The sequence below is a fragment of the Diabrotica undecimpunctata genome, chromosome 1, assembly GCF_040954645.1.
Source record: "Diabrotica undecimpunctata isolate CICGRU chromosome 1, icDiaUnde3, whole genome shotgun sequence".
Taxonomy (NCBI): Eukaryota; Metazoa; Arthropoda; class Insecta; order Coleoptera; family Chrysomelidae; genus Diabrotica; species Diabrotica undecimpunctata.
In genome coordinates, this window is record NC_092803.1 from 122,338,572 (window position 1) to 122,364,502 (window position 25,931).

At 30.6% G+C, this 25,931-nt stretch overlaps 1 protein-coding gene across 1 annotated transcript; it reads left to right on the top strand.

Moving 5' to 3' along the window:
• Window positions 1–652: 652 nt before the first annotated feature.
• On the top strand, window positions 653–25,043 carry Larp7 (La related protein 7). Its single transcript, XM_072519286.1, has 5 exons — window positions 653–925; window positions 987–1,415; window positions 4,466–4,835; window positions 16,920–17,172; window positions 24,619–25,043. Exons 1-5 carry the CDS (start codon window positions 760–762, stop codon window positions 24,919–24,921), a joined length of 1,521 nt encoding a protein of 506 aa, XP_072375387.1. The 5' UTR covers window positions 653–759; the 3' UTR covers window positions 24,922–25,043.
• The last annotated feature ends 888 nt before the right edge of the window (window positions 25,044–25,931 follow it).

The following is a 25,931-nucleotide window of genomic DNA, read 5'->3' on the forward strand; positions in this document are numbered from 1 at the left end:
GTCAGATCGGTGGAGAGAAGTTCAGAGATATGTGAGGAGAACATTGGAGAGAAAGGAACAAGTAGAAAGGCAACCCGAAGGAAGGCAGGGTGTCCAGGAGCAATCAAGAAGATGAGGCAGAATGAGAAGGGGTGAGATTGAACATGAACAGGAAGGAACAGAGGGAGAGAAGAATTCAGTCGTAGTGAGAAAGTGCTAGAATGTTGTGCGTAAATGAGAGATTGGTTGAATGCCGTGCCGATGTTGCGTCCCAATCAGGGCGATCCGGCCGATAATTCACCACTGAGGAAGGTGTTTTTTTAGCAGGTAGGTCTCTGGCATTGATGGCGATGGTATCCGAACAACGCTAGCGCGCGGCCTTGGATGTCATCGTGGCCACGCTGGAGGTGTCCTGCATAACCGAGCGGTTCTGCCCACCTTCTAGGACCGAGGTATGTTTCGAACATTTGGACCACCCCCTCCACCCTCACAAAAAAAGAAAAAAAATGTTACGGAAATGGTGTTCGAATAAACCCAAATTGTTGTCGCAATTTCCTGAATTGTATATTAATTTTAATCCAGAATTAAATCGTCCATTAAAAATCCTTGGTTTGAAGTGAACTGCATAGCCCGATGTATTTCAATTTTAGCCCACAAAAAGAACAAGAAGAAGATGTAATGAACTAACGTAAACGTAACCTAACCTAAGTCAACAGTCAACAACTTCTTTAGTGGTAGAATTTTTCTTTTGGTAAGTTTGAATTTCGGAGAATATTTGAGATGGGTGAAGGTGAATATGAAAATGAACATATAGAAGTCTCGAAAAAAGGGCGACATCGTAAAAAATTACTCTACAATTCAATTTTACAATTAATGGAATTTTACTTCAGTGATTCTAACCTAGCTAAAGATAGATTTCTTTCACAATTAATTAGTGAAAATCCATGTAAGTATAATTACATTCATATTTTTGAATTGTATCAAAAATCATATTTTGCCTTTATCAGTTGTAGATATAAACATATTTTTGAAATTCAATAAAATTAGAAAATTAAACTGTACTCTAGATGATATACGAAAAGCAATTAGTAAGTCCGATATGATAGAACTATCAGAATGCAAAGAAAGAATAAGAAGGAAGATGCCGATAAAAATTAATGAAAATGTAGACAATTGTACAATATATGTTGAAAATATTAAAGCTGATGCTAACCATGAGTGGGTTTCACAGATATTTTCAGAATTTGGAAATGTGGTTTATGTTTCAATACCAAAATACAGACATAATAAAACAAACAAAGGTTTTGCTTTTGTTGAGTTCGAAGATGAAAATGGTGCTAAAAATGCTCTTACATACTTTGAGAGTATTGGGTGTAAAATGCCATCAGAAACAAACCCAGAGAATTTAAAAAGTATTCAGACATTTCAGGAAAAAGGTAAGTCTTTATAATATATAGATATATAGAATTGTAGTTGCCTTTAGCTCTTTATTCAGTAAACTAGTATGTCTTGTGGACATCTGTTTCATAGGTCAAAATTATAATAATGCCCTACTATCCCTTAAAATCCATTGGGGCACAGAGATCTTATTTCCTTATTTATTTATTATTTGAGCGTCCAATTTCAATCACAAAAGAAAAGTTGTTACAGATTACCATTTAGAACTCCACTCAGGAATGAGGCAGCAAAAATGTCAATTTCTGGTGTTGATTAGCCAGTCCAGAATACCTTGATATATAAAAGGACAAAAACCATAAATTATACAATGAATAGGAACAGTGGAGTTATTACTTGGTGTTGTTATGTTGGAGGAAACATTTTATGTAGTATTTCAAGACCAATAATTTTACTGTATAAAAAATATAAAAAGTCACAATGTGTCAAAAAACCAATCTTTTGTGTAAAGTGATGATATATTGAGCCAAGCTAATAGCTTAGAGTTAGTATCATTATTAACAGTATTTAATTTATAGCTTACTTACTTCAAAAATTATATTGCACCTATTCAAGAAATGAATATGGATATTATAGAATGAATATGGCAATCAAACAAGAACATGTTAGATCATTTTTAAAACTGATTATGTTACTGAAATAATGAGTATTTGGCCGAAAGGAAATGACCTAATGAAATGAAAAATGCTAAGGATACCCTTTATACCAAAATCTGGCAAAACAGGATAGGAAAAGATTAAGTCCCTGAGGTCTATTAGATTCAGTTTTTTTCTTGGAAGATGCCTCTTATAAACTGGTTATAACGCAGCCAAGAGGCTTATTATACATCTTCTATTCCCTCATGATAAAAATTCATGGATTCTGGAACCTTGTAGCAGCTTATACAAGTCTAGTGGATGGGTACCATTTGTTTTTGAATCGCTTGTTTCTTTCCAAAAAGTGTTTGCTATCTGCAATCTAATACTTTGTGGTCATGCAAGATATGGTTGACTGTTTCAGGTTCTTTACTACAGCCTGTGGCTCAAGTCTCCTTGAAACAATCCTATTGTACACAGGTGCACCTTGACTGGTGCATGTCCAGTAAGGAAGCCTATTATGACTGAGCTGATTCCTGCTAGTTTTTTACAGTACTTCAGCCCTATTAGCACATGTCTGTCCAATATATATTTTGTCATGTGTTTGACCAAGTATATTTTCCCAGTCAGTATATGTTGCCTTTAGATCTAGGCTTTTTTCTAGTCCTTGTCAAAGTTTTTGGCACTCACTGCCAGGTTTGGGCCTAAGTATTTTGTACCTGATGCTCTTCTGACAATTGCATCAGCTCTTTCATTGCTGTATATTCCTCAGTAACTTGGCATCCATACCAGTTATGTTCTACCAGTCTGTTGAGTTCTTCTCAGTATTCCCACAGAGTCCACCTTAGGGCTTATGAGTGTCCCCATGACTATTTGGTTATATGTGCATATATTGATCCTCTTCAGTTTGAAAGCTCTTATGTTAATTTCAATTGCACACTGCAAGATTGCAAATCTCTGCCTGAAATACAGAGGTATATTAGGCTTAGTACCAACAGACATCATCTCCTGGGCTATGCAGATCACCTTAGTCATCTTAGCTCATGGTAAATTTAACCCATTAGTTCCCAATGTTGTGTAAACACAACATTTTTAATTGTATTTTTTTTTAAATGTATCACTACTCAAATATAATTTTTATTGCTACATTTTATTTAAAACAGGACATAAAATACGTATCTAATCAAATATTTTGAAATAATTAAAAAGGTATATTTTTTAAGTTTATTGAATAGTGAAAAAATCAAAAATTCTTTTTTCATATTTTTGTCAATGTAATTTCTGTACTAAACATAAAATTATATTTCTGAATGTATCAATTTATATTGATATATCTATCAGTAGAAAAGATAGTGTGTCATATTTCAAAAATCTTTTTTGGTTTTTGCATTCCTAATCGATTTCAATAATGTTGCGTTTACAGGATATTGGGATTTCCTGTAATAGGTGCCGCTAAGTCGACAGACTAACGGATTTAGATAATAAAATTTAGATTTTGCGTTTTTGTTTGTACAATAATAATTCTAAGTGAGTAAGAAACATAGTTGTGAAGAAATTAAACACAGAGTTGCGGGTAAAACTCCTTTCGAACTTTTTTCGCTGTACTTCAGTAATGAAATATGGGATATTATAGTTTTATTTACTAAAAAGTATGCACATGATCATAATCGTCATTCATTTGATATCGACATAACTACTCTAACTTCTCTTCTTCTTCATAACCCAGATTGCAGGTTTATACCTGGTACACATATGAGTGGTAAAACTTTAGAAGGGCCAGGTATAGGAATATTTAGTATTGGTGGAAATGTAAACACTTCCATTCCACTAGGAGAATATACCTTAATATTCCAGGCAGAGAAGGTTAGGCTGGATACATTTTCAAATGATTTCAGTTTCTACTTAGAAAATATTTGGAGTTTTACCCAGTTTTTCTGAATTTGGTTGAGTAAGGAAATATGTAGTATATCTTTGTATTCCTTTATAAATTGTTTCACCTAGTTGAATATTTTGGTTTGTCAAAATGTGTGAAGGCATGAGGTGTAATATTATTTCCATGTTTACTATCATCAAGTTAAGTTTCATAGACACTTTTGAATCTTTGTGGGGGTTGGATTGACTTTGCTAATTGGCCACTGTCTCTTAAATGATGATTGGATACAAATGGAATTATAAAACTATTTTTTTATTGAAAAGTTTTTGCATACCATAAGGACTTTATGACATCTGAGGGTTTTTTTCCAGAAAAGTTCATCTGTTCATAATATATATATATATATATATATATATATATATATATATATATATATATATATATATATATATAAATATTTATATATATATATATATATATATATATATATATATATATATGAGGCTTAGATATTTACTTCCTTAATATTCCCATCTACTTTGATAGTTTTTTATGATCAGTTATAATTTTGGAATATTTTTAGATGCAGATGATTTAGTCAATTCAGAGTATGCCACTGATACTAAAGCAAACGAGCCTGAGGAACTGCTATCTACTACAAAGAGGAAGAAAGGGGAAGATTCAAATGAATCCAATAAAAAAAGAAAACTGGATTGTCAGGAAACTAACAAAGATCAAATAGAAAAGAATGAATGTGACAATATAAGCAAGTCTGAAGAAGATTTAAGAGAGTCTAACAAAAAAATAAAAGCGGACAATGATGACTCTGACCCAAAAACAGATCATCAAGAAAATATGGAATTTGAAGATACTGAACATAAGAAGAAGAAAAAGCACAAGAAAGATAAAAAGAAAAGTGTTATCAAAGAGATAGGTCTACAAATTTTATCAAAGTAAGTTTTAAGTATTTTGATTATAATTTCGATTATAAACTTTCCATTTATAAATACTAATCTATAAACAACTATAAAATTTCATAAATAAACATTTCAACCTTTATTTTAATTGATTCAATGTAGGGAAAAAAATTAGTAAAATTATAAGATACATAGGACTTAGATTAGTGAACCTAGTATACCAATACATGCAATACTTAATTGAAAAGTTTCAAAATATTGGTTTAGTCAGCAACAACAAATGAGAAGTAAGTCCAGTCCAGTTTGAAATGAAGGTATTGAAGATGTAGTTTTTAGTCATGTGTAAATGGCTTCCAGTCAGTCTAGTATAAAGATATCTGAAGTTTTTGGTGTTTCACATCCTAGTGTTCATAGAATTGGAAAAACACATAAATTCGTATGAAGCTTTATCTACCTTTATACGAAGGTAGATAAAGCAGTGTGCAAAAACTACAGGGGTATCGCTCTTATGGGTATAACATAAAAGGTACTCGCCAGAGGAGGATTCAAAACGGGCAGATCCACCACAGATCAAATATTTGTGGTAAAAAGGATTCAGAGCAGTAAGTACAAATAACAGTTAAAGTTAAATCTCTTATGATTTATGACAACAGAAGTCAGGTCCTTCCCCAAAAGGGAAGAAAATCAAGAAATTAAGAAGCATATTTCGAGAGGAAGAAGGACGGTCGGAGCTCTACTCAAACTACTAAGAGCAAAAACATCTCTAGAGGGGCAAAATTGAGACTATACCAAACAGTGATCTAACCCACGCCGAAACATGTACAGAAGCGAAACATGAGTTATGAATAAAAATCAGCAAAAATATGCTGAACATCTGAGAAACCAGAAATTAGCCAGATCGTCAAGTCAAAGTGACTTAAATGGTTAGGCCATATTGCAAGAATGGCAGTCGTAAGGTGGACAAAGGACTCGCTGCTGAGTGGAAGGAAAGAAGAGAAGAGGACGATCACAAAAAAAGTGGCTAGAAGCGTGAAGGAAGACCTACAAACAATCGGGATAAAAAATTGGAGAACTGCGACCATGGACAGAAGGAAATGGAGGAAAACAGTGTGAAAAAATTGCAAGCCCCTAGTGCCTGTTGAGTCATATATATATATATATATATATATATATATATATATATATATATATATATATATATATATATATATATATATATATATATATATATATATATATATATATTGATATGATTAGTGTTTAAAGAAAATAATTTATAAGTTATATACTAGATAATATTAGATATAACAAGTATTTGGTTATTTTAAGAAGTTATATACTAGAGAATTTAATAAAAATTATTTATGTGAGGGCATTTTTAAGAAATTAGCATATAAAAAGTATTTTTTTTATATAATTATAATGTTGTAAATATATTTAAGTGAGCCATGTGACTAGGCAACCAGATATACATACTCTAAAGTGACATTTAAGGAATGGTTGTGAATATAAAGTGGGGTTATAATAATAAAATGTGTAGTTTATTAAATTAGAATGTTAAGTTAATGATTTAAGTGTATATTCTGATCTGAAAAGCCTAAATGTCAACAAAATTATTAATAGAAAAGTATGGAATTCTCTAGATCACCGGAGATGGCCTTGTTTGCGAAATGGTTTGTTCCAGAAAATTCAGACATGTATTTAATAGAACAAATGGAACATGATTTCTTACCAGATGGTTCTGGAACATCCAAAAAGATATAAATACCCGGTGATTTGGATTCAAGTCAGTCAGTCAAAAAGTTTAGTAAGAAAGTCCATTCAGTTAGTCAATCAGTTATGAGTTTTTTAGTATGAAAATTAGTTAGAGGCAGTCAATCAGTTAGTGAGTTAGTGAGAATAGTGAGTTAAATCAATATTAAGAAACAGTATAAAGAAAATAATATTGAAGATTAAAAATTATGTTATGTATAGATGATGATAATGGAAGAAGTATTAATTGAATATTAAAATTAAATAATATTTTTGGTGATTGGATATTGGTATATAGAAAAGAAGAATAAAAATAAATGCTGTTTGCTGGTTTGCTTGGTGGTTTATAAATGCTGGTGAAGAAAAATATCTTAAATTGGTGGAAGCTAATAATTGGAAAAAGTAATTTCACAAAAACAAGGATAACCGAAGCTGAGAAGAAGACATTTGAGTGGTGATTATAATCTATATAGTGGAAAACAGTTCATTTAGGCATTCAGTGACAGAAAGGTACAAAATTTTGTTAATATAATTTAGTTAGTGTCATAACAATTTCAATTTTGTAGATAGTTTGTTTAAATTTTACATTGTCTATAGAATTTAATTAGTTTCATAAGAATTTCAATTTAAAGATAGTTTATTTTAAATTTACATTAGCTAGTTTAGATATATATGTGTGTTTCATAGTAGATCTAATAAAGATAATTTAAAAAAGTACTTACAAACTAATTCTTTGAGAACCGCGATAAAAACCCTATATATTATATTATTAAAAATACTCATTTCTCATCATTCAAACAAACAATACATCATAACAATTTGGCGCCCACCGCGGGGCTCTCTATTTAAAAGAATTAGTTTGGGAAGATAAGTGCTCTCATATAATTAAATTAATTTTCATTAGAAAGAAAAAATTATAGATTTTATTTTTAATTATATTTGAACAAGTAAAGTCTCAAAATGTCTCAAGGAAAGAAAGGTACAAGAAGCAAAAAGAATGAAGAAGATGTGGAAGTAGAAACACAACCTATACAAGAGGAGAGTTTAGTTCAAGTTCCACAAGATACTGCAGAAATGAATCCAGAAAGAGAGGAAAATGTCAATATGGCAGCTTTGATGTCATTAGTGATGCAGATGAACAAGACAATGGAAGAGAATACGAAAAAAATGGAAGAAAATACGAAAAAAATGGAAGAGAATTCAAAAGAAGTCAAAGAGGACATAAAAAAAATACAAAAAAAATGGAAGAGAATTCAAAAGAAGTCAAAGAGGACATAAAAAAAGTGGAACAGAAATTGGAAGAGAATTATAGAAAATTAGAAAAGAAAATAGAAGATAATAATAATAAAATTGTAAAGCAAATAGAAAAACAAATGGATAAAAAACTTGAAACTGCAGAGAAAAAAGTAGCAAATGAAATAAAAAATATACGGAATGACTACAAGAAAAGGATAGAAAATGAGAGGACAGAAGTAAAGAGGATTATTCAAGATAATAAGATAGATATAGAACAGAAAATAGAGTTGCAGAAATGTAACTTAGAAGTAAAAATTAACGAAGACAGGAGAAACACAGAAGAAAAATTAGACGATATACAACAAAATATCCAAATAAATAGTAATCAAATAAGAAATGTGGAACAGAGAATAGATGATATTTCACAAATGAGAGACATAGGGAGACCTTACTTAAATTTAACAAATGAGACTGGGATTAAATTCACTGGTAATATAAAAAATTTGCATCCTAGGGTATACATAAATAGTTTAAAACATAAATTAAGATTTGTGAATAATATTAATGATATTAAAGATTATATTAGAATGACATTAAATGACAATGCAGCAACTTGGTTTGCTAGTATTGAAAATGATTTAGATAATTTTCAAACATTTGAAAATAAATTTTTAAATTATTATTGGGGTGAATTAGAGCAAGCCAAGTTTAGAGAAATTCTATATTTTGGAAAGTATAATCACAATTTAAAATCAAATATGGTAGATTATGCATTGAAACTGATAACAGTTGCAAAATATTTAGAACCACCACTTAGAGAGGAAGAAACAGTCTTAAATGTATCTAGACATTTTGATGCTGATGTTGTGCAAACAGTAACTGTACAAAATATTCAAACAATAGATAGTTTTATTAATTTTATTCAAAGAATACAAAGAGGCAATATGACAAGTAATAATAACAACAGAAAAAACAATAATAACTTTCAATATAATAAAAATGATAATCAACAATATAGACAATCATATAATAATTATAGATATGGTAATAATTTACAAAATTTTAATAATAATATCAGTAATTATAATAGACAACATTTTAATAACAGTACTAATAATAATAGACAAGATTTTAACAATAGCAGAAATACAGAGCGACCTAACTATAACAGACAGGTAAATTGTGTACGAAGGAATAGAAGCTGCGAAGACAGGGAACGAAATAGTACAAGGCAAGAAAATGTGAGTAGAAGTCACAGTAGGGAAAGACATAGGACATCAGATCCAAGTGGTCAGATACAATCTGACAATTCTAATAATCAAAATTTTGTTCAGTAAACTTTCTGAATTACAAGTTAGGCCATTGCTATTATGAAAAACCTTCTGAATTTATTTCTCTAGATGAAGATAAAATTATTGAATCTATTAATTTAATTTATATAAATGCTTTGGCCAAAAATAAAATGATTAAAATTATGATAGATACTGGTTCAGAAAGTACTTTAGTCTCGGAGAATTTTATTTTTAATACATTAAAACTATCAGATATAATAAAGATTCCAAAAATTAAAATTGTTGGTGCAAATAATAAGAAGTTGGGTGAAATTGATAAACTAGCCAATTTTAAAATTAATATTCTTAATAAAGAAATTAATATGCAAGGATTTATTGTCAAGGATTTATGTGTTGATATATTAATGGGAAATGATGAATTGGAAAAGAAGAAAGTAAAGATAGATTTTGAAGAAAAAATGGTAACTTTGGAAGGGCAAATAATTAAATTTATGCAGAAAGATGAGGTGGAAGAAGGAATAAGAGTTGATAGGATATTATTAAAAGAAAATAATGATGTTTATGAAGAAGAAATGTATTTTGATGATAGGGATATGTCCCAAAAGAATGTAAAGAATAATTATTGTAGTGAATATTTAAGGAATGGAAATTTTAAGCAGATGGATGCCTACGAGGTGGAGTGCGTAAAATTGGAAGCAAGGAATAATGAGTACATAATGAAGAATAATTTTATTTGTAAAGAAGAAGATATGATAAAAGTTTTAAATTGCCCTGAAGAATATAAATCAATAGTCATTTCCATATTGCAGCAACACAAGGGACTTGTCAATAAAGAAAATAGAATTGCACAAAATTATATCCATAGTATAAAAGTTAAAGAAGAAAAAGATTTTAAAACAAAATCATACCCAATACCATATAAATACAGAGAAGAAGTAAACAGAACGATTAATAATATGTTAGAAGATGGAATCATTGAGAAGGCAGATACACGTTTCATAAACCCAATAGTACTAGTACGTAAAAGATCAGGTGAAATCAGGTTATGTTTGGATGCAAGGAATATTAACAAGATCACTGAAAAGCAATTTGAAGCACCAATGAGTATAGATGGAATACTAGGAAGAATTACAGGAATGTCATTTTTCACTAAAATTGATTTACAGCATAGCTTTTGGTTAATACCTCTAGAAAGAAAAAGTAGACAGTATATAGGATTTCAGATAGATGGAGTAGTATATCAATTCAAAGTAGTACCATTTGGACTTCAATCATCTTGCAGTGCTCTATGTAGATGTCTTCATGATATTTTGGATCAATATGAACATTTTGTAATTCACTACATTGATGATATATTAATTTTTTCTAAAACGGCTGAAGATCATGAGAAACACCTAAAAATTATAATAAATAGATTAGACAAAGTTGGACTAAAAATAAATCAAGAAAAATGTAGAATTTTTCAAAAAGAAGTAATATATCTAGGTTATAAACTTAACACTAAGGGAATCGAAATGGATCCAGAACGGACACAAGTCATTCAGGAATATAAAACACCACACAATTTAAGAACTTTAAGAGGATTTATTGGAATAATTAATTATTATAAAAGGATGATACCAGATCTAAGTATAAAAGAAATTCCTTTACTTGAACTACTGAGAAAAGGTGTAAAATGGAGATGGGATCAGAGAAGAGAACTAGCATTCCAAGAAATTAAAAACATTTTTCTGTCAAATTTAAAAATATATTATCCTGACTACACACAGCCATTCATATTAAGAACAGATGCATCCATAGAGAGATTATCAGGGGTATTATTACAAATACATGATGGGGTCGAATACCCAATACAATTCATTTCAAGAATTACAAAGCCACATGAAAAGGGTTACTCAGTTTCAGAATTAGAACTAGCAAGTATTATACATTGTGTCACAAAATTAAGATTTTATTTGTTGGGTAATGAATTTACAATAGAAACAGATCACCAAGCTTTAACATCTATATTAAATAACAAATATGGAAACAGTAGAATACATCGGTGGAGTCTAATATTGAGTGAATACTCCTTTGAAATCAAATACATTTCTGGAAAATCCAATATAGTGGCAGATGCTTTATCAAGGTTAGAAAATACATCACAAAAAGGGCAGCGAACAATAAAAATTGGATTAAATCAATTAGTAGAAAGTACAGGATTATATTCTAAAGAAGAAATTATAAGAGATCAGATCAATTTGAGTGAAAAACAAAAAGTCCTTAAGAAAGATGGAGTTTATTATAAAATAATAAATGGCATAGAAGTATATGTAATAACTAGAACTTTAGCAAGGAAAATATTGAAAAATTTACATAATAATTACATACATATTGGTTCAAGAAAGCTATTCATGCTATTTAGGGACAATTATTTTGCAAAGAATGACATAAGTATAGCAAAGGAAATTACTAACCAATGCCCAATATGTCAAATAAACAAAGAAAAGAATTTCAAAAACCAGAACACATATAGATCTAATGTTGTATATGAAAAACTAAATACAGTTTCCATGGATTTTATTTCAAATTTAGTTCCAAGTCCAACAGGAAAAAAGCATATACTAGTGATAGTTGATTTATATACAAAATTTATTAAACTATATCCCTGCTCAAGAACAAATGTTAAAACATTGAAATTATATATTAATCAATTTTTCGAAGAAATAGGACCATTAAGAAATTGCATAATAAATAATGCTACATATTTTAACAACCAAAAATTTCGAGCATTTTGTGAGAAAAAGGGGATCAACATTCATTTTACAAGTATCAGACATCCTCAGGCAAATCCTGCAGAAAGATATATTAAAGAAGTTATAAAATATTTAAGAATAGTGTGCCAAGATCAACATGAAACGTGGCAGCAACATATACCACAAGTAGAATATTTTTTAAATAATACACATAATTTAAATACAGAGGAAGTACCAGAATATTTAATGTTTGGCCATATAGGAAACAGAAAATGGATTAGTGAATGTAATCAGGATATGTTAGAACAAGTAATGCAGAAAGTGAATAACCGAATTAGGAGGAAAGCTGAAAAATATATCAGAAGACAAAATCGAAAAATAAAAAAACCAATCACATTTCAAAAGGGAGATAAAGTGTTAATTCGTTCACTTAGAAAAAGTAATGTTAAAGAAAACCGTTGTAAGAAATTACAACCAATGTTTGAAGGTCCATACAGAATTGAAAATCAGAATGGACTAAATAGTTATGTGTTAATAGATGCAGAGAATAGACTAAGAGGCATGTTTCATATCAACGACATCTTTAAGTATTATGAAGAGAATGAATAATGTTTTCTATACTTTTAACACTAATTTTAACAACACAAACAGCTTACTGATATATCCATTTTATTCAATAGACTTGATTTGTTAAATAAATGGTAGATTTCATTATTGTGAATCAATTTGACATCATACTTGTTGTCTTGTACATATGGAAATTATTTTGTACCCTAAAAATCATAATTTGGGGTTAGATACAAAATTGATTTTATAAATGTCTTTCTAATATAATAAAGTGTAAAACTTACCAATTTATATGGATGAAAGCCTGTTGAATGGAAATAATTCCTAGATTTTGTTTATAAATAAACATAACACAATAATAGATGATTAGATTATATGTTTATTTTCTGATATAGCCTCCATTTTCAATTGCTCCATTTGACATGACAGTTTGACATAGACAGCGAACAGGGATGTATTTAATAGAACAATTTTTAAATAAGAAATTAAATTAGTGGACAAGAAAATTAATATTTAAAAAAATAATAAGTAAATTATTTATTTTAAATATTATTTTGGGGTATTGATATGATTAGTGTTTAAAGAAAATAATTTATAAGTTATATACTAGATAATATTAGATATAACAAGTATTTGGTTATTTTAAGAAGTTATATACTAGAGAATTTAATAAAAATTATTTATGTGAGGGCATTTTTAAGAAATTAGCATATAAAAAGTATTTTTTTTATATAATTATAATGTTGTAAATATATTTAAGTGAGCCATGTGACTAGGCAACCAGATATACATACTCTAAAGTGACATTTAAGGAATGGTTGTGAATATAAAGTGGGGTTATAATAATAAAATGTGTAGTTTATTAAATTAGAATGTTAAGTTAATGATTTAAGTGTATATTCTGATCTGAAAAGCCTAAATGTCAACAAAATTATTAATAGAAAAGTATGGAATTCTCTAGATCACCGGAGATGGCCTTGTTTGCGAAATGGTTTGTTCCAGAAAATTCAGACATGTATTTAATAGAACAAATGGAACATGATTTCTTACCAGATGGTTCTGGAACATCCAAAAAGATATAAATACCCGGTGATTTGGATTCAAGTCAGTCAGTCAAAAAGTTTAGTAAGAAAGTCCATTCAGTTAGTCAATCAGTTATGAGTTTTTTAGTATGAAAATTAGTTAGAGGCAGTCAATCAGTTAGTGAGTTAGTGAGAATAGTGAGTTAAATCAATATTAAGAAACAGTATAAAGAAAATAATATTGAAGATTAAAAATTATGTTATGTATAGATGATGATAATGGAAGAAGTTTTAATTGAATATTAAAATTAAATAATATTTTTGGTGATTGGATATTGGTATATAGAAAAGAAGAATAAAAATAAATGCTGTTTGCTGGTTTGCTTGGTGGTTTATAAATGCTGGTGAAGAAAAATATCTTAAATTGGTGGAAGCTAATAATTGGAAAAAGTAATTTCACAAAAACAAGGATAACCGAAGCTGAGAAGAAGACATTTGAGTGGTGATTATAATCTATATAGTGGAAAACAGTTCATTTAGGCATTCAGTGACAGAAAGGTACAAAATTTTGTTAATATAATTTAGTTAGTGTCATAACAATTTCAATTTTGTAGATAGTTTGTTTAAATTTTACATTGTCTATAGAATTTAATTAGTTTCATAAGAATTTCAATTTAAAAATAGTTTATTTTAAATTTACATTAGCTAGTTTAGATATATATGTGTGTTTCATAGTAGATCTAATAAAGATAATTTAAAAAAGTACTTACAAACTAATTCTTTGAGAACCGCGATAAAAACCCTATATATTATATTATTAAAAATACTCATTTCTCATCATTCAAACAAACAATACATCATAACAATATATATATTTATATATATACACTCGCGATCATAAAATCCGGGTCACCTTGAAAATTTCGAGTTTCTTGAATATTTTTGCATCTGGTGCAGTAATAACCTTTTTTTTAAGCTAATGTATTTTTTATTTGTCATCAATGTTTGTTTTGAAAGAAAAAAAAACGGTTTTTTTTTGGTTTTTATTGAAAAAGCAGAAAACAAACCAAATTGTTGAAACAGACATACGAAAGAAAAAATGAAAAATACAGAAGGTGGTAAAACATCAGTGGAATTTCAATGACTAATATCGTGTATTGCCTCCCCTTGCTCTAATAACCTCTTGCAGACGACGGGGCATATTCTCAAATTTTTCTCCGGATTACATGAAGAGGTATGTTATTCCACTCTCTCACTAACAGATCCTTAAGCTCCTGTGCGTTGTTAGGAGGAGGTGTATGGGTTTGAATACGTTTTTTCAAATCGTCCCAGAGATGTTTGATGGGATTAAGGTCCAAAGACCTAGCTGGCGAGGGTAACCTCGTAATTCTAACCTCGTCCAAGTATTGCATACTGATCCTGGCAACGTGCGGTCGCGCGTTGTCCTGCATAAAAACGGCGTCTTCTCCAAGCCCTGCCATGGTGGGCATAACATGTTCTTCCAGAATCTCCGTAATGTTCCTTCGGACAGTTAAGGACCCATTTTCGATGAAGGGTAATTCTGTGCGGAAGTCAGAAGATACACCTCCCAAAGCCATGACCGAGCCTTTACCAAATGGCATTCTTGGAGCAATGCAAGCTTGTGAAAATCGTTCACGGGTTCTACTCCAAACTCTTGCACGTCCATTGGATCCAGTTAGACAGAAACGGGATTCATCTGAGAATAACACTTTGCTCCATTCATTAATTCCCCAATGCGCGTATTGTCGAGCAAAACGGTCATCTCGTGCAGTGGTCTTTCTTCTTCGTCCAGAGCCAGATCGTTTGGTTAGCAAACTCGTCTCCTGAAAGCGTTTAAGCACTCGTTGAACCGTAGAAAGGCTTACGCCAACAGTTCTGGCGACTTGACCGTCTTACATAAGCGCAACAATGCGTGCCGTTTCAACAACAGTCAAGGCATTTTTGGCAAAAAATAAACAATAATAAGCACCAATAAACACTAATTTAAAACAAGCGGCAATTACAGGTACCGTTCATTTTGAAAAGTGTGCACTTTTCCGCAAAATCGGCACTATTGGAATTCTTTGTTACAAAGGAAACCGCTAAGCTGACAACAATTCTCAGAAACATGCATTAGTTTGTATTGGTAGTATTATTATTTACGATAAAGCTCGTTAAAAATGAAATAACGGCGATTTTCAAGGTGACCCGAATTTTATGATCACGAGTGTATATATATATATATATATATATATATATATATATATATATATATATATATATATATATATATATATATATATATATATATATATATATATATATATATATATATATATATATCGAGAAAAGGAGTACGACCGTCAATCCAAAATAAACTAAGGTACACTCGAAGAGTGGTGGGTTTTTCGGTCAAAGTGGAGAAATAAAAGACAAAGAAGGTGGCTACTTCATCTATTTATTGAAGACGTTTCGCTTTCTGCTCAGAAAGCATCATCAGTTCATCTAAAAAGAACAATATGAAACCAAACAGCCATAGAGAAGTTACAACAAAAGTGTGTTACCTTACAAAGACATGTAGCAGTCAATGATGTTATCATCATTGACTGCTACATGTCTTTGTAAGGTAACACACTTTTGTTGTAACTTCTCTATGGATGTTTGGTTTCATATTGTTCTTTTTAGATGAACTGATGATGCTTTCTGAGCAGAAAGCGAAACGTCTTCAATAAATAGATGAAGTAGCCACCTTCTTTGTCTTTTATTTCTCCACTTTGACCGAAAAACCCACCACTCTTCGAGTGTACCTTAGTTTATATATATATATATATATATATATATATATATATATATATATATATATATATATATATATATATATATAATTTCATCATTCATATAAAATGACGCAATATTGGCGAGTTTCAAGGAGATTTTGTTACCCACGATTTTTCATCTAGATCCATCTGAACTAAACCGTTCGCGCCACTTAATACGAAAATCCTCAAGAACTGCGACAAAGAAATATCGCCGAATATCGAAGAATAACCCCTGAGGTCTTAACAACTGTCAAATCTGGGTTGGAATGAAGATTATATTATTGTATGGAAGTGAGTGGATATCATTTCGGGCAATACATTCGTTAGTTTAAACCTTTTTGGCCTTTTATTAATTTTTAAGCCTTTTGGGCTTCATTTTTTTTTTAAACTGAGTCTTAGCAGATACAAACTTTGAAATTTTAAAACACGATTTGTCGTTCACTTATAGATCGATTTAAAAAAATAAAAAGGCTGTGTAAGTTCCATTTAAAAATTTTAGAGGGGTCACAACTCACAGCGCAGGACTAAAATTGCAAGAATTATTTTTGAATAAAATTGGTCCCTCTTGATATAAAAGTAGACCGATTATTGGATTTTTTTTTGTCAAAATATTTATTTTACATAGTTTTAGGGGGTAAACATTTTTATAGGGACACAGTGACTACCTAATACTAAAATAAATTATATTTTAATCTAGGCCAGAATGGAAAAAAATGAGAAATAGATATTTGGACCTACAGAAAAAGAAAATGAAGGAATTCAAACAATATTTAAATAAACCGAAATTCAGTCAGAAACATGATAAATTCAAGAAGGGGAATATTGACAACCAACAAAGCTCTCAAGAAGAAAACCAGAAGGAAGAGCCGAATGTAAAATTAACATTTTTAAGAGGAGTGATTGTAAAAGTGGCACTACCAGAACCAGTGATAGATGCCAAAAAAATAAAGGTATGCAATTTTTAATTTATTTGATTTTTGACTTCATGTCAGTAGCTCTTATATATGTGATGGAGTGCAGGCCACAGAACGTTTTCCAACCCTTTTATAGATCCGTCTATTGTCCAATTGACGTGTTCACAGGTATATGGTTCAGGATGCAAGTCTGCATCTTTTGTGAGCATCGATAAGTCATGGCCCCGTTGTTGGACGGTAAGCTGCCAAACTCCGTTCTAACGTTTTTCGAAGAGTAGAAACGCTGACTACTGCTCCTTCGGGTTGCTTAAGATGGCCTTGGAGCATTTTAGCAGTTTGCTTCCGGTCTCGCAATGCAGCAATAGTGAGAACACGATCTTCTCTGACTTGTATCTTCCTTTTGACACTTGTACCGGGTAGTCGTTAGTGAGATCCGGTCTCAAGATATCGTTGGTAAGTTTTCTGCACAATTGAATGACTAACATTCAATTGGCTTGCCACATCCTTTTGACTTGTTCCGTTTCCAGCAATGTAATAATCTGAGCAGACTTTTGATATTTTTCGTAGATAATCAGCATATTTCGACATAAAACTTTGCCAAATCCATGTTTGGAATTGTTACTCAGAAACTTTATATAAATATATACACTAAGCAGCAAAATTAACGCACCGCCTGAACAATGGGACAATTTTGTTGTCTGGAAAAAGAGGTTGGCAAAATAGATAAAACACCCAGTATCTTTGTTTTTGATGAAGTAAGACTCATTACGTATGGGGTTTTTGAGATCGACTAAGTGTCCTTTTGACGTGACAACGTCTTAAATTAGGTTGTGGCTCGGAGTCATTCATGAAAAAGTGTAACGCCCGCTCACGTCTGTTACAGTGAGTCACCGAACGAGAGAGAGGCCCGCCGGACCGGCGAATGCCTTGCGTCTCTCTCCCACTCAAACATGATCGGTCCGCTGCGCGCGCAGCACTAGAGAATTAGGCGCTATCATCCTATCCTCAACAAAATCACTCAAATAGAAATTAGTTAAGTTTAAGTTTACATGTACAATGTTTTAGTAAACAAAATATATTTCTATAGTTAAAATTTGTGCAATTCTTATTTTCATTCAATTCCTTGTTCCTATTGTGCAATTTAATAATATTCATATCAATAAATATTCTACCGAGAAAAAGACGTTGTCACGTAAAATCTTCGCCCGTAAAACCGACTTTACAGGCAACCGATTTTTTTTTTATAGTTAGCGTATCTTACTTTCCCAAAGAAACACCCGGTCTACATACTTTGGTATCAGAGTAAGTTCTTACTAGTGTTTTGAGTATTCCTAGTACACGAGAAAAGGATTTTTATATAGTTTTCTTCTGTTTACTGAGTTCAAAGGTTTATTTTAAACCAATAAAGAGGAATAAAAATTCAGAAGTATAATTTCTCTTTAGGTAGCCACTCTTGTTTATTTTTTATAAAGTGGGTGTAAAGTCCCCATTTCCTCTATTCAACACTTATTTCAATGACCCATACGTGGAGAAGTAGACCATGTATTTGTTTCAATAGTATCGGTAGCCCATTTTTAATTACTGTAGAGAATAGGGCGAGAATAGAACGAGCTAGAGCAGCATTTAGCAATATGAAAAAGCTCCTCATAAGCAGGGATTTGTCTCTTCCCCTAAAACTACGTCTAGTTAAATGCTACATTTTTCCGATCTTACTGTATGGTGTGGAGGTCTGGACGCTGACGGAGACGCTCACGAGAAAACTAGAAGCATTCGAAATGTGGGTGTACCGACGCATTCTTCGTATATCCTGGACCGAACATGTCACCAACATAGAGGTAATCCAAAGAATCGGAAAGGAGAAAGAAATCGTGAATACAATTAAACAAAGAAAGCTTGAATATCTAGGCCACATATTGAGACACGATAAGTACCGTCTACTGCAATTGATTGTCCAGGGAAAAATAGACAGTAAGCGAGGGCCAGGCAGGAGAAGACACTCGTGGCTCCAAAATCTGAGGAAGTGGTTCGGGCTCACATCGGTCGAACTATTCAGAAGCGCCGCAAACAAGATCAGAATTGCCATGTTAATAGCGAACGTTCTCAACGGACAGGGCACTTGAAGAAGAAGAACTGTTGTAGTATCGGTACCAGGTGCTTTACTAATTTTTAACAGTGATGGATTCAGTGATGGATGGAAATAATCAATTTTTGTTTTTAATTATCTTGGAGAGGGGAGGTTGAAATGACTAGTGATAAAAACCATGACAAACGGAAGTGTGTGTCTGTGAAGTTTCATTTTATGACTAGAGACATAATCCATTAGCATGTTTTGAATTATTAATTAATTTTTTTTATACAATTGTTATAGAGAGAATCCGTAACAACAATAAAATCTAATCTTCTATTGACACACATATAAGTACGTACCTACGTTAAAATTTTTTTTTATTATCGTTATATTTTTTTTTATTTTATTTATATTTTTTTTATTTTATTTTTTTTTATTTTTTTTGTTACTTTTTTTTTACTGGAAGGAAAAGGAAAATATAAGGTTTTGCTGATTTTTTACATACGCCTAGGGGTCTATCAAGGCGATTTGCACAACACAAAATTAGACCACAGATAGAAAGGTTAACAACTGGGTTAAAACACAGGACTTATATAACTAACTTTTTATGTGTGAAATATATACACTGTTTCCATAATACATTTAGAAATTTCATTTCACGTATGTGGCGAAAAACTATTTCATATATATGCAAGTTATTGGTTTTTATTAAATCTGCTAAATTAAAAGGTCTTTTAATAGGAATTTTTTCATTATTGATATACTCGTATATTTTTATTATAAATTGGTTTATACATCGTGTATTTAATGAGCTTAAAACTAAATGCTCAATTGAGCCTTCTTCGCCACATTCGCAAAATGGATTTTCAGCTAAATTAATTCTAAATTTATGTAACGGAGACAGAGCATGGTTAAATCTTATTCTACATAGTATTCTAATCATATCTTTATTAAAATTTGAGTTTTTGAACCACGTTGAGGACTGTATTTTTGGTTTTATATCTTTATAATATAATCCTTTGTTGGACAAATTGTACATTGTTTGCCATGAATTTATCATTTTTTTCCTTAGATGAGAATTTAGATCTTCAATTACACATTTATATTCTGATTCTTTAGATGGTTCATTATATTTAGCAATTTTGTCTACTATTTCATTATTTAATATTCCACAATGAGCTTTTATCCAACAAAACATTATATTCGATCCTCTTAATTTTATTGTACCCACCAGGTTTATAATTTCAGATAACACATAATTAAATCCAATATCGTTATATTTAGAAATATTTTCAATTTTTTGTATTGAACTTTTACTATCAGAGAATATAACGTAATTAGATTTTGTTCCTGGCAAATTACTATTATATTTAAGTGCTTCTAATATTGCTATTAATTCAGCGGTATATATTGAGGTTTTAATATTTAGATCTACTACTGTACTCAATTTTCGATCTTGATCGTAAAAGGCAGATGTAACCTTTAAATCTGATTTAGATGCATCTGAAAAAATATATGAATAATTAGGGAACATAGATTTTATGTCAGCTTGGAACATGCTATTCCGGATTTGAAGTCGAAATATCCTTACTAAGTTGTATGCTTACGTATTTGTACGATTCAATATTAGGAATTGTAGGCTTTTTTTGCCAACATTTCATTCATTTCATTCCTTAACTGGATCGTAAATACTGAGTTCAAAGCATTTTTGGACTACCGGACTTTTCTTTGGAGAGAAATTTAGTGGAGGTTCATTGCATTCTGCATTTAAATTTGAAATGGGTGTACTCTTAAGTGCACCTATACTTATTCTTAAGACTTTATTTACTAGCCTATCTAATTTCTGCAGGTGAGTCTTCGCTGCTTGGCTATAAAAAATTTACCCATAATCTATTATTGAACGAATATAAGCTTTATAAAAGGTAAGCGTAATATTTGGATCAGCTCCCCAACTTGTATGACACACTGATCTTATTGCATTTAATCCTTTTTCTGTTTTTTCCACAATAACTTCCTATCTATTACCATACCCAAATAATTAATGGATGATTGAACCTCAAAATTAACGTCATTGAATACTATAGATTGTGGTAATCTATGTTTTTTGGAGAATATACATGCTTGGGTTTTCTTTGTAGAGATGCTGAGTCCTATGTTAAAATAATACTCTTCTATTGTCGAAAACATTTCACTCATTATATTGATACCTTGATCGATTTCAACTTTAGGTACATATATACACACATCATCCACAAACTGTAGAACATTTCCCCTTGTATTAATTTTTTTGTGTAATTCTGAGGTATAAATGAGATATAGTAAAGGACTAAGGATGCTTGCGGTAACCCAACATTAGAAATTCTTGGATCCGATAGTTCATTGTTAATTTGAAGTTGTAGACTCCTATTTGAATACAATTTTATTATTTTTTTACCAAAGTCACTGGGTATTCCTATCTTCTCCATTTGTTGATAGAGGATATTTAATTTGACATTGTCATATGCACCTTCTTTCTTCATCTATTAATAGAGATACCAAGGATTTACGTTCAGAAAAGGATATATTAATGTCAAGGACAAGGTTAGCTATATTTTCTGATGTCGATCTAAGTTTACGAAACCCATATTGTGTATCACTAATTTTGTTATTTTTCTCTAACCATAATTCAAGTCTTCTCTTTACCATCCGTTCGAATGTTTTTAAAATACAGGATCCTAACGAAATTTCTCTATATGAATCCGCTGAGTCTATATCTTTATTTGGTTTTAAAATCGGTATAATTACATAATCTTTCCATGAATCCGGAAATTCAGATTTCATCCATATTAAATTAATTATATTTAACAACTTTATTTTCTGACACCTTGGTAAGTAGTACAGCATAATATAATGGACATTGTCTAAGCCAGGAGCAGTATTTTTATGACATTTTAAACTATATTCTAGTTCTTTTAGAGTAAATTAATTTAACAAATAGTTTGAATTATTATTATTCGCCTTTTTAGCATGGTTTGTATTTAAATTTGGTGGAACCCAGGGTGGAGCTAACTTAGTCCAATTATCTTTCTTTACTTGATTTTTTGGGACATTATAAGTATTTTTGATTTTTTTAATTTCTTTCCAAATTTCTTGGACCGGAGTATTTTATTTAATTTATTACAAAATTCTCGCCAAGAAGCTTTTTTACTTTTTAATATTGTTTTTTTCTTAATTGCCTCTGCTTTCTGATATTTTATGTAATTTTCGTATGTACTATTTCGTTTAAATTCTAAAAAAGCTTCTGCTGAAATTTTATAGCTTGTGCACATTCTGGGTTCCACCATTTTTTATTAAACTTACTATTGATCGTCATTTTTTTTCTTAGGTATTAATAATTCACAAGCATCATTAATTATATTGATAAATGTATTATATATGTTTTGTATTATATATATTAATATTTTCATCAGTATTTATATCTTTGGTATCAGTAGTTACAAGAATCGAAGAAAATAACGACCAATCTGCTCTGTTCACGTTTCATCGGGTTCTCTCATTAACTATTGTTATATTATCAACATCGCTTTCAATTATTATTGGAAAGTGATCAGAACCTAGAGCTACATTTTTTACGTTCCAATCAAAACAGGAAGATATGTCACTGGAACATATAGTTATGTGCACTGCTGATTTATTTCTAGTGTATAATCTAGGTATTATAGTTTCGGCCCCATTATTTAAAAAACATAACTCACAGTCTTCTATTGCTGTTAAGAGACTAAGACCAGCCCTATCATTCTGATCGCAACCCCATGCGAGAATACGACTTAAATTATTTTTAAAATCGTCAAGCATTTTTATATTGTCCAAAATCATTGAGTTATTCTTTAATACATTTTTAAAAGTGCTTATAATCATATCACAAATAGAATTTATTTTACAGTTATTATTTGAATTTGAGCTCATTGTTGATTGGGAATAATTAGGGATATTTCTATAATTTTGATATACCGGTTGACTACTAGTAGATGTAGATGAAAGAATCTCCTTATGCTCGTCAGAATATCCTGAAAACGGGAATAATTAGGATAACTTTCTAAATTTCGTCTGCATTTAACTGGTACTGAGTAATGAGTGCTTTTATTTACATTCTTTATCACCGTTGCGTAACTATGATCATATTTTTTATTAGCCTCACTATAGGATAAATTTTCTGTGGCCATATATGTTTTAATTTGTTTCTGACGATGAAATTCTTCACAATTTTTCCTATCCGTTGCTTCATGATTTCCTTTGCATAAAATACATGATGTCAATTGCGAATTACAAGAATTTGTTTCATGTTCATTGCCGCATTTTCCACATCGAACTTTACCTCTACATTGTGTATTAATGTGACCGTACCTCATGCATTGTCTGCATTGAATTACTCGTGAAACATATATGTCTACATCGTAAATAATTTTTTTTATTACTACCTGTTTAGGTATCATTTGCCCCTTAAAAGTAACAATAACTGTCATTGTAGGGAGTAACTCACCATTTACCTTTCATTTTATTCTCCTTACTTCATAAACTTTAAAATTATTTCCATATTTAGGTTTAATTATGTTTAATAAATCATCGTCTTTGATATCTCCATTGATATTTCCATATTTAGGTTTAATTATGTTTAATAAATCATCGTCTTTGATATCCTTGTCAATACTTTTTATTACACCTTTTTTGTATGTAAAGAAAGTGGGTATATAAGCCTCGTAATTTTTTTCCTGAAATACTTTAGATTCGACTAATTTGTTGGAACTATTGAATGAATTTAATTCGACTTTAACTTTATTTCTACCAGTTACAGAAATATTTAAAATGTTATCCCTGATCTCCGGTTCTGCGTTTAAAATTAATCTAGCAGTAGAAATTTTATGAAACTTACCTATGTTTCCTTCTTTACTTTGCACAAATACATAATATGGACCTTGGTCCGTTGAACTATATTTATTTTTTTGTTTTAATATTTTTTCAATACCACTTGTTTCGTCGCTTTTTCCATTTCCGATAAATTCCATATTCACTTCATCTATAATAATACTTTTTCCCCTTTTAGGAGGTTCATATCTTCCGTCCGAATCCCCGATCATAACAATCGAAAAACAAATAAACAAACACTTAATGAAGACTCGTTCATGCACTGATAAGAACTTCATCCATCAATTCCCTCTTTTCTGAGATCTTCCTTTACGCTATGAAACCATCTTTGTCTGGGTCGTCCTTTCCTCCTTTTCCTGATTGGGTCCCGTTTTAGGATCATCTTTGGCATTCTCTTTTTGTCCGTTCTCATCACTTCCAACTTGTATATGATGATTTAATATTGTACAGTATATGCTAATATTATTAGGAGCATGATGAGTTGTGTTTAATACATTATATACTTTTTTTAGAATGAAATCAAGTCATTTTCATCAGATATTAAATACGTTGATATACCTGTACCTGCCGGCTGCGAGGAAATTTTTGTAAGATTTTCAAATTCGGAGTGTGCCAAAGAATTTTGCAATAAAGAATATCCTGGCGACAAGACTTTGTTGGAAGGAGATGAAGAACAAATGTATTGGGAAAAAATACAGAATGACCGAAGCATAAAATTTTCAAAAAATGTTAAAAAACAAAGAGGAAGAGACAAGTTACTGAAGAAAGCGGAGAAGGAAAGGGCTAAGCATATTAAATTTGATGAAGGGGAATGATGATTTACCAATGTTTTGTATTTCTATAGATGTAAGTTTCTATAGATGTAAGATTCTATAGATATAAGAAATGTTTAACTTGTTTACTTTAATTATAATTAATAAATAAAGATTTACCTATAGATTTATTTTATGTCCTATATTGTTAACCAGGATTATTTTGTTTTTCCTGATCCAGTTTGAGCTTTTTTATTTCCTGGCATTATAAAATAAAAAAGATTTTCCATTTTTTGTCTTCAAATAACTGAAAAATCAATTGAATTTAATAAATCGGCTTACAATAATTATAAAATAAACACAAAGAAAGTATTGTTTAGCTCAAATTAATTGGACCATCACCAAATTAATAACAAATATTTATTCGTCCAATAAAATCTGTTTTTTTTTCTGGAAATTATATTATCAAGTGTGCATTGAAGACATAATTTATGACGTTAATTGAATGATTTAATTTAGTTACTTGTCAAAATGGTTCGGGAAAGTGTTTATTTATCGATTTACGAAATTCCATTGTTGGGACATATAACTTTCTGGACAAAATTGCTCAAAATTTAAGTATTCCTCAAGAAATATAATTTAATAGTTAAAAAAATGGGAAGTTTCGAAACAAGTTGCAATTGTTCGTACTACTTCAAAGATTACCGAAAGAGATGAGCGGGCTCTTCAGACACTTATTAAACAAGACCGCCGTGCTTCTTCTCGAGAATTTGCTGTAAAATGAGCTCATGCTGTTAGTAGATCAATTTCAAAAAACACTTGTTTGGGAAGAATCAAAAAGTGGGATATTGATTCTATAAGGTAAGTTTTTACAAGCAACACTTGATCCCATCTTAAATATTCAAACTTATCTCACTTTAAGCAAAGGTAAACCACTTCTTACAAAGAAAAAACAGTATATGACATAAATATAAACAGAACCAAAGCAACAAGCAAGAATACGTATACAGAACTTATATCAACAAATAGGTCTGTCAATATAAACACAAAATAGACTAAAATCCTAGTACAAA

Coding starts and splice junctions, on each gene's coding strand:
- Larp7 (XM_072519286.1), top strand. CDS start 760: ATGGGTGAAGGTGAATATGAAAATGAACATATAGAAGTCTCGAAAAAA. Junction 926..986: donor ATTAATTAGTGAAAATCCAT/GTAAGTATAATT, acceptor TGCCTTTATCAG/TTGTAGATATAAACATATTT. Junction 4,836..16,919: donor GGTCTACAAATTTTATCAAA/GTAAGTTTTAAG, acceptor ATTTTAATCTAG/GCCAGAATGGAAAAAAATGA.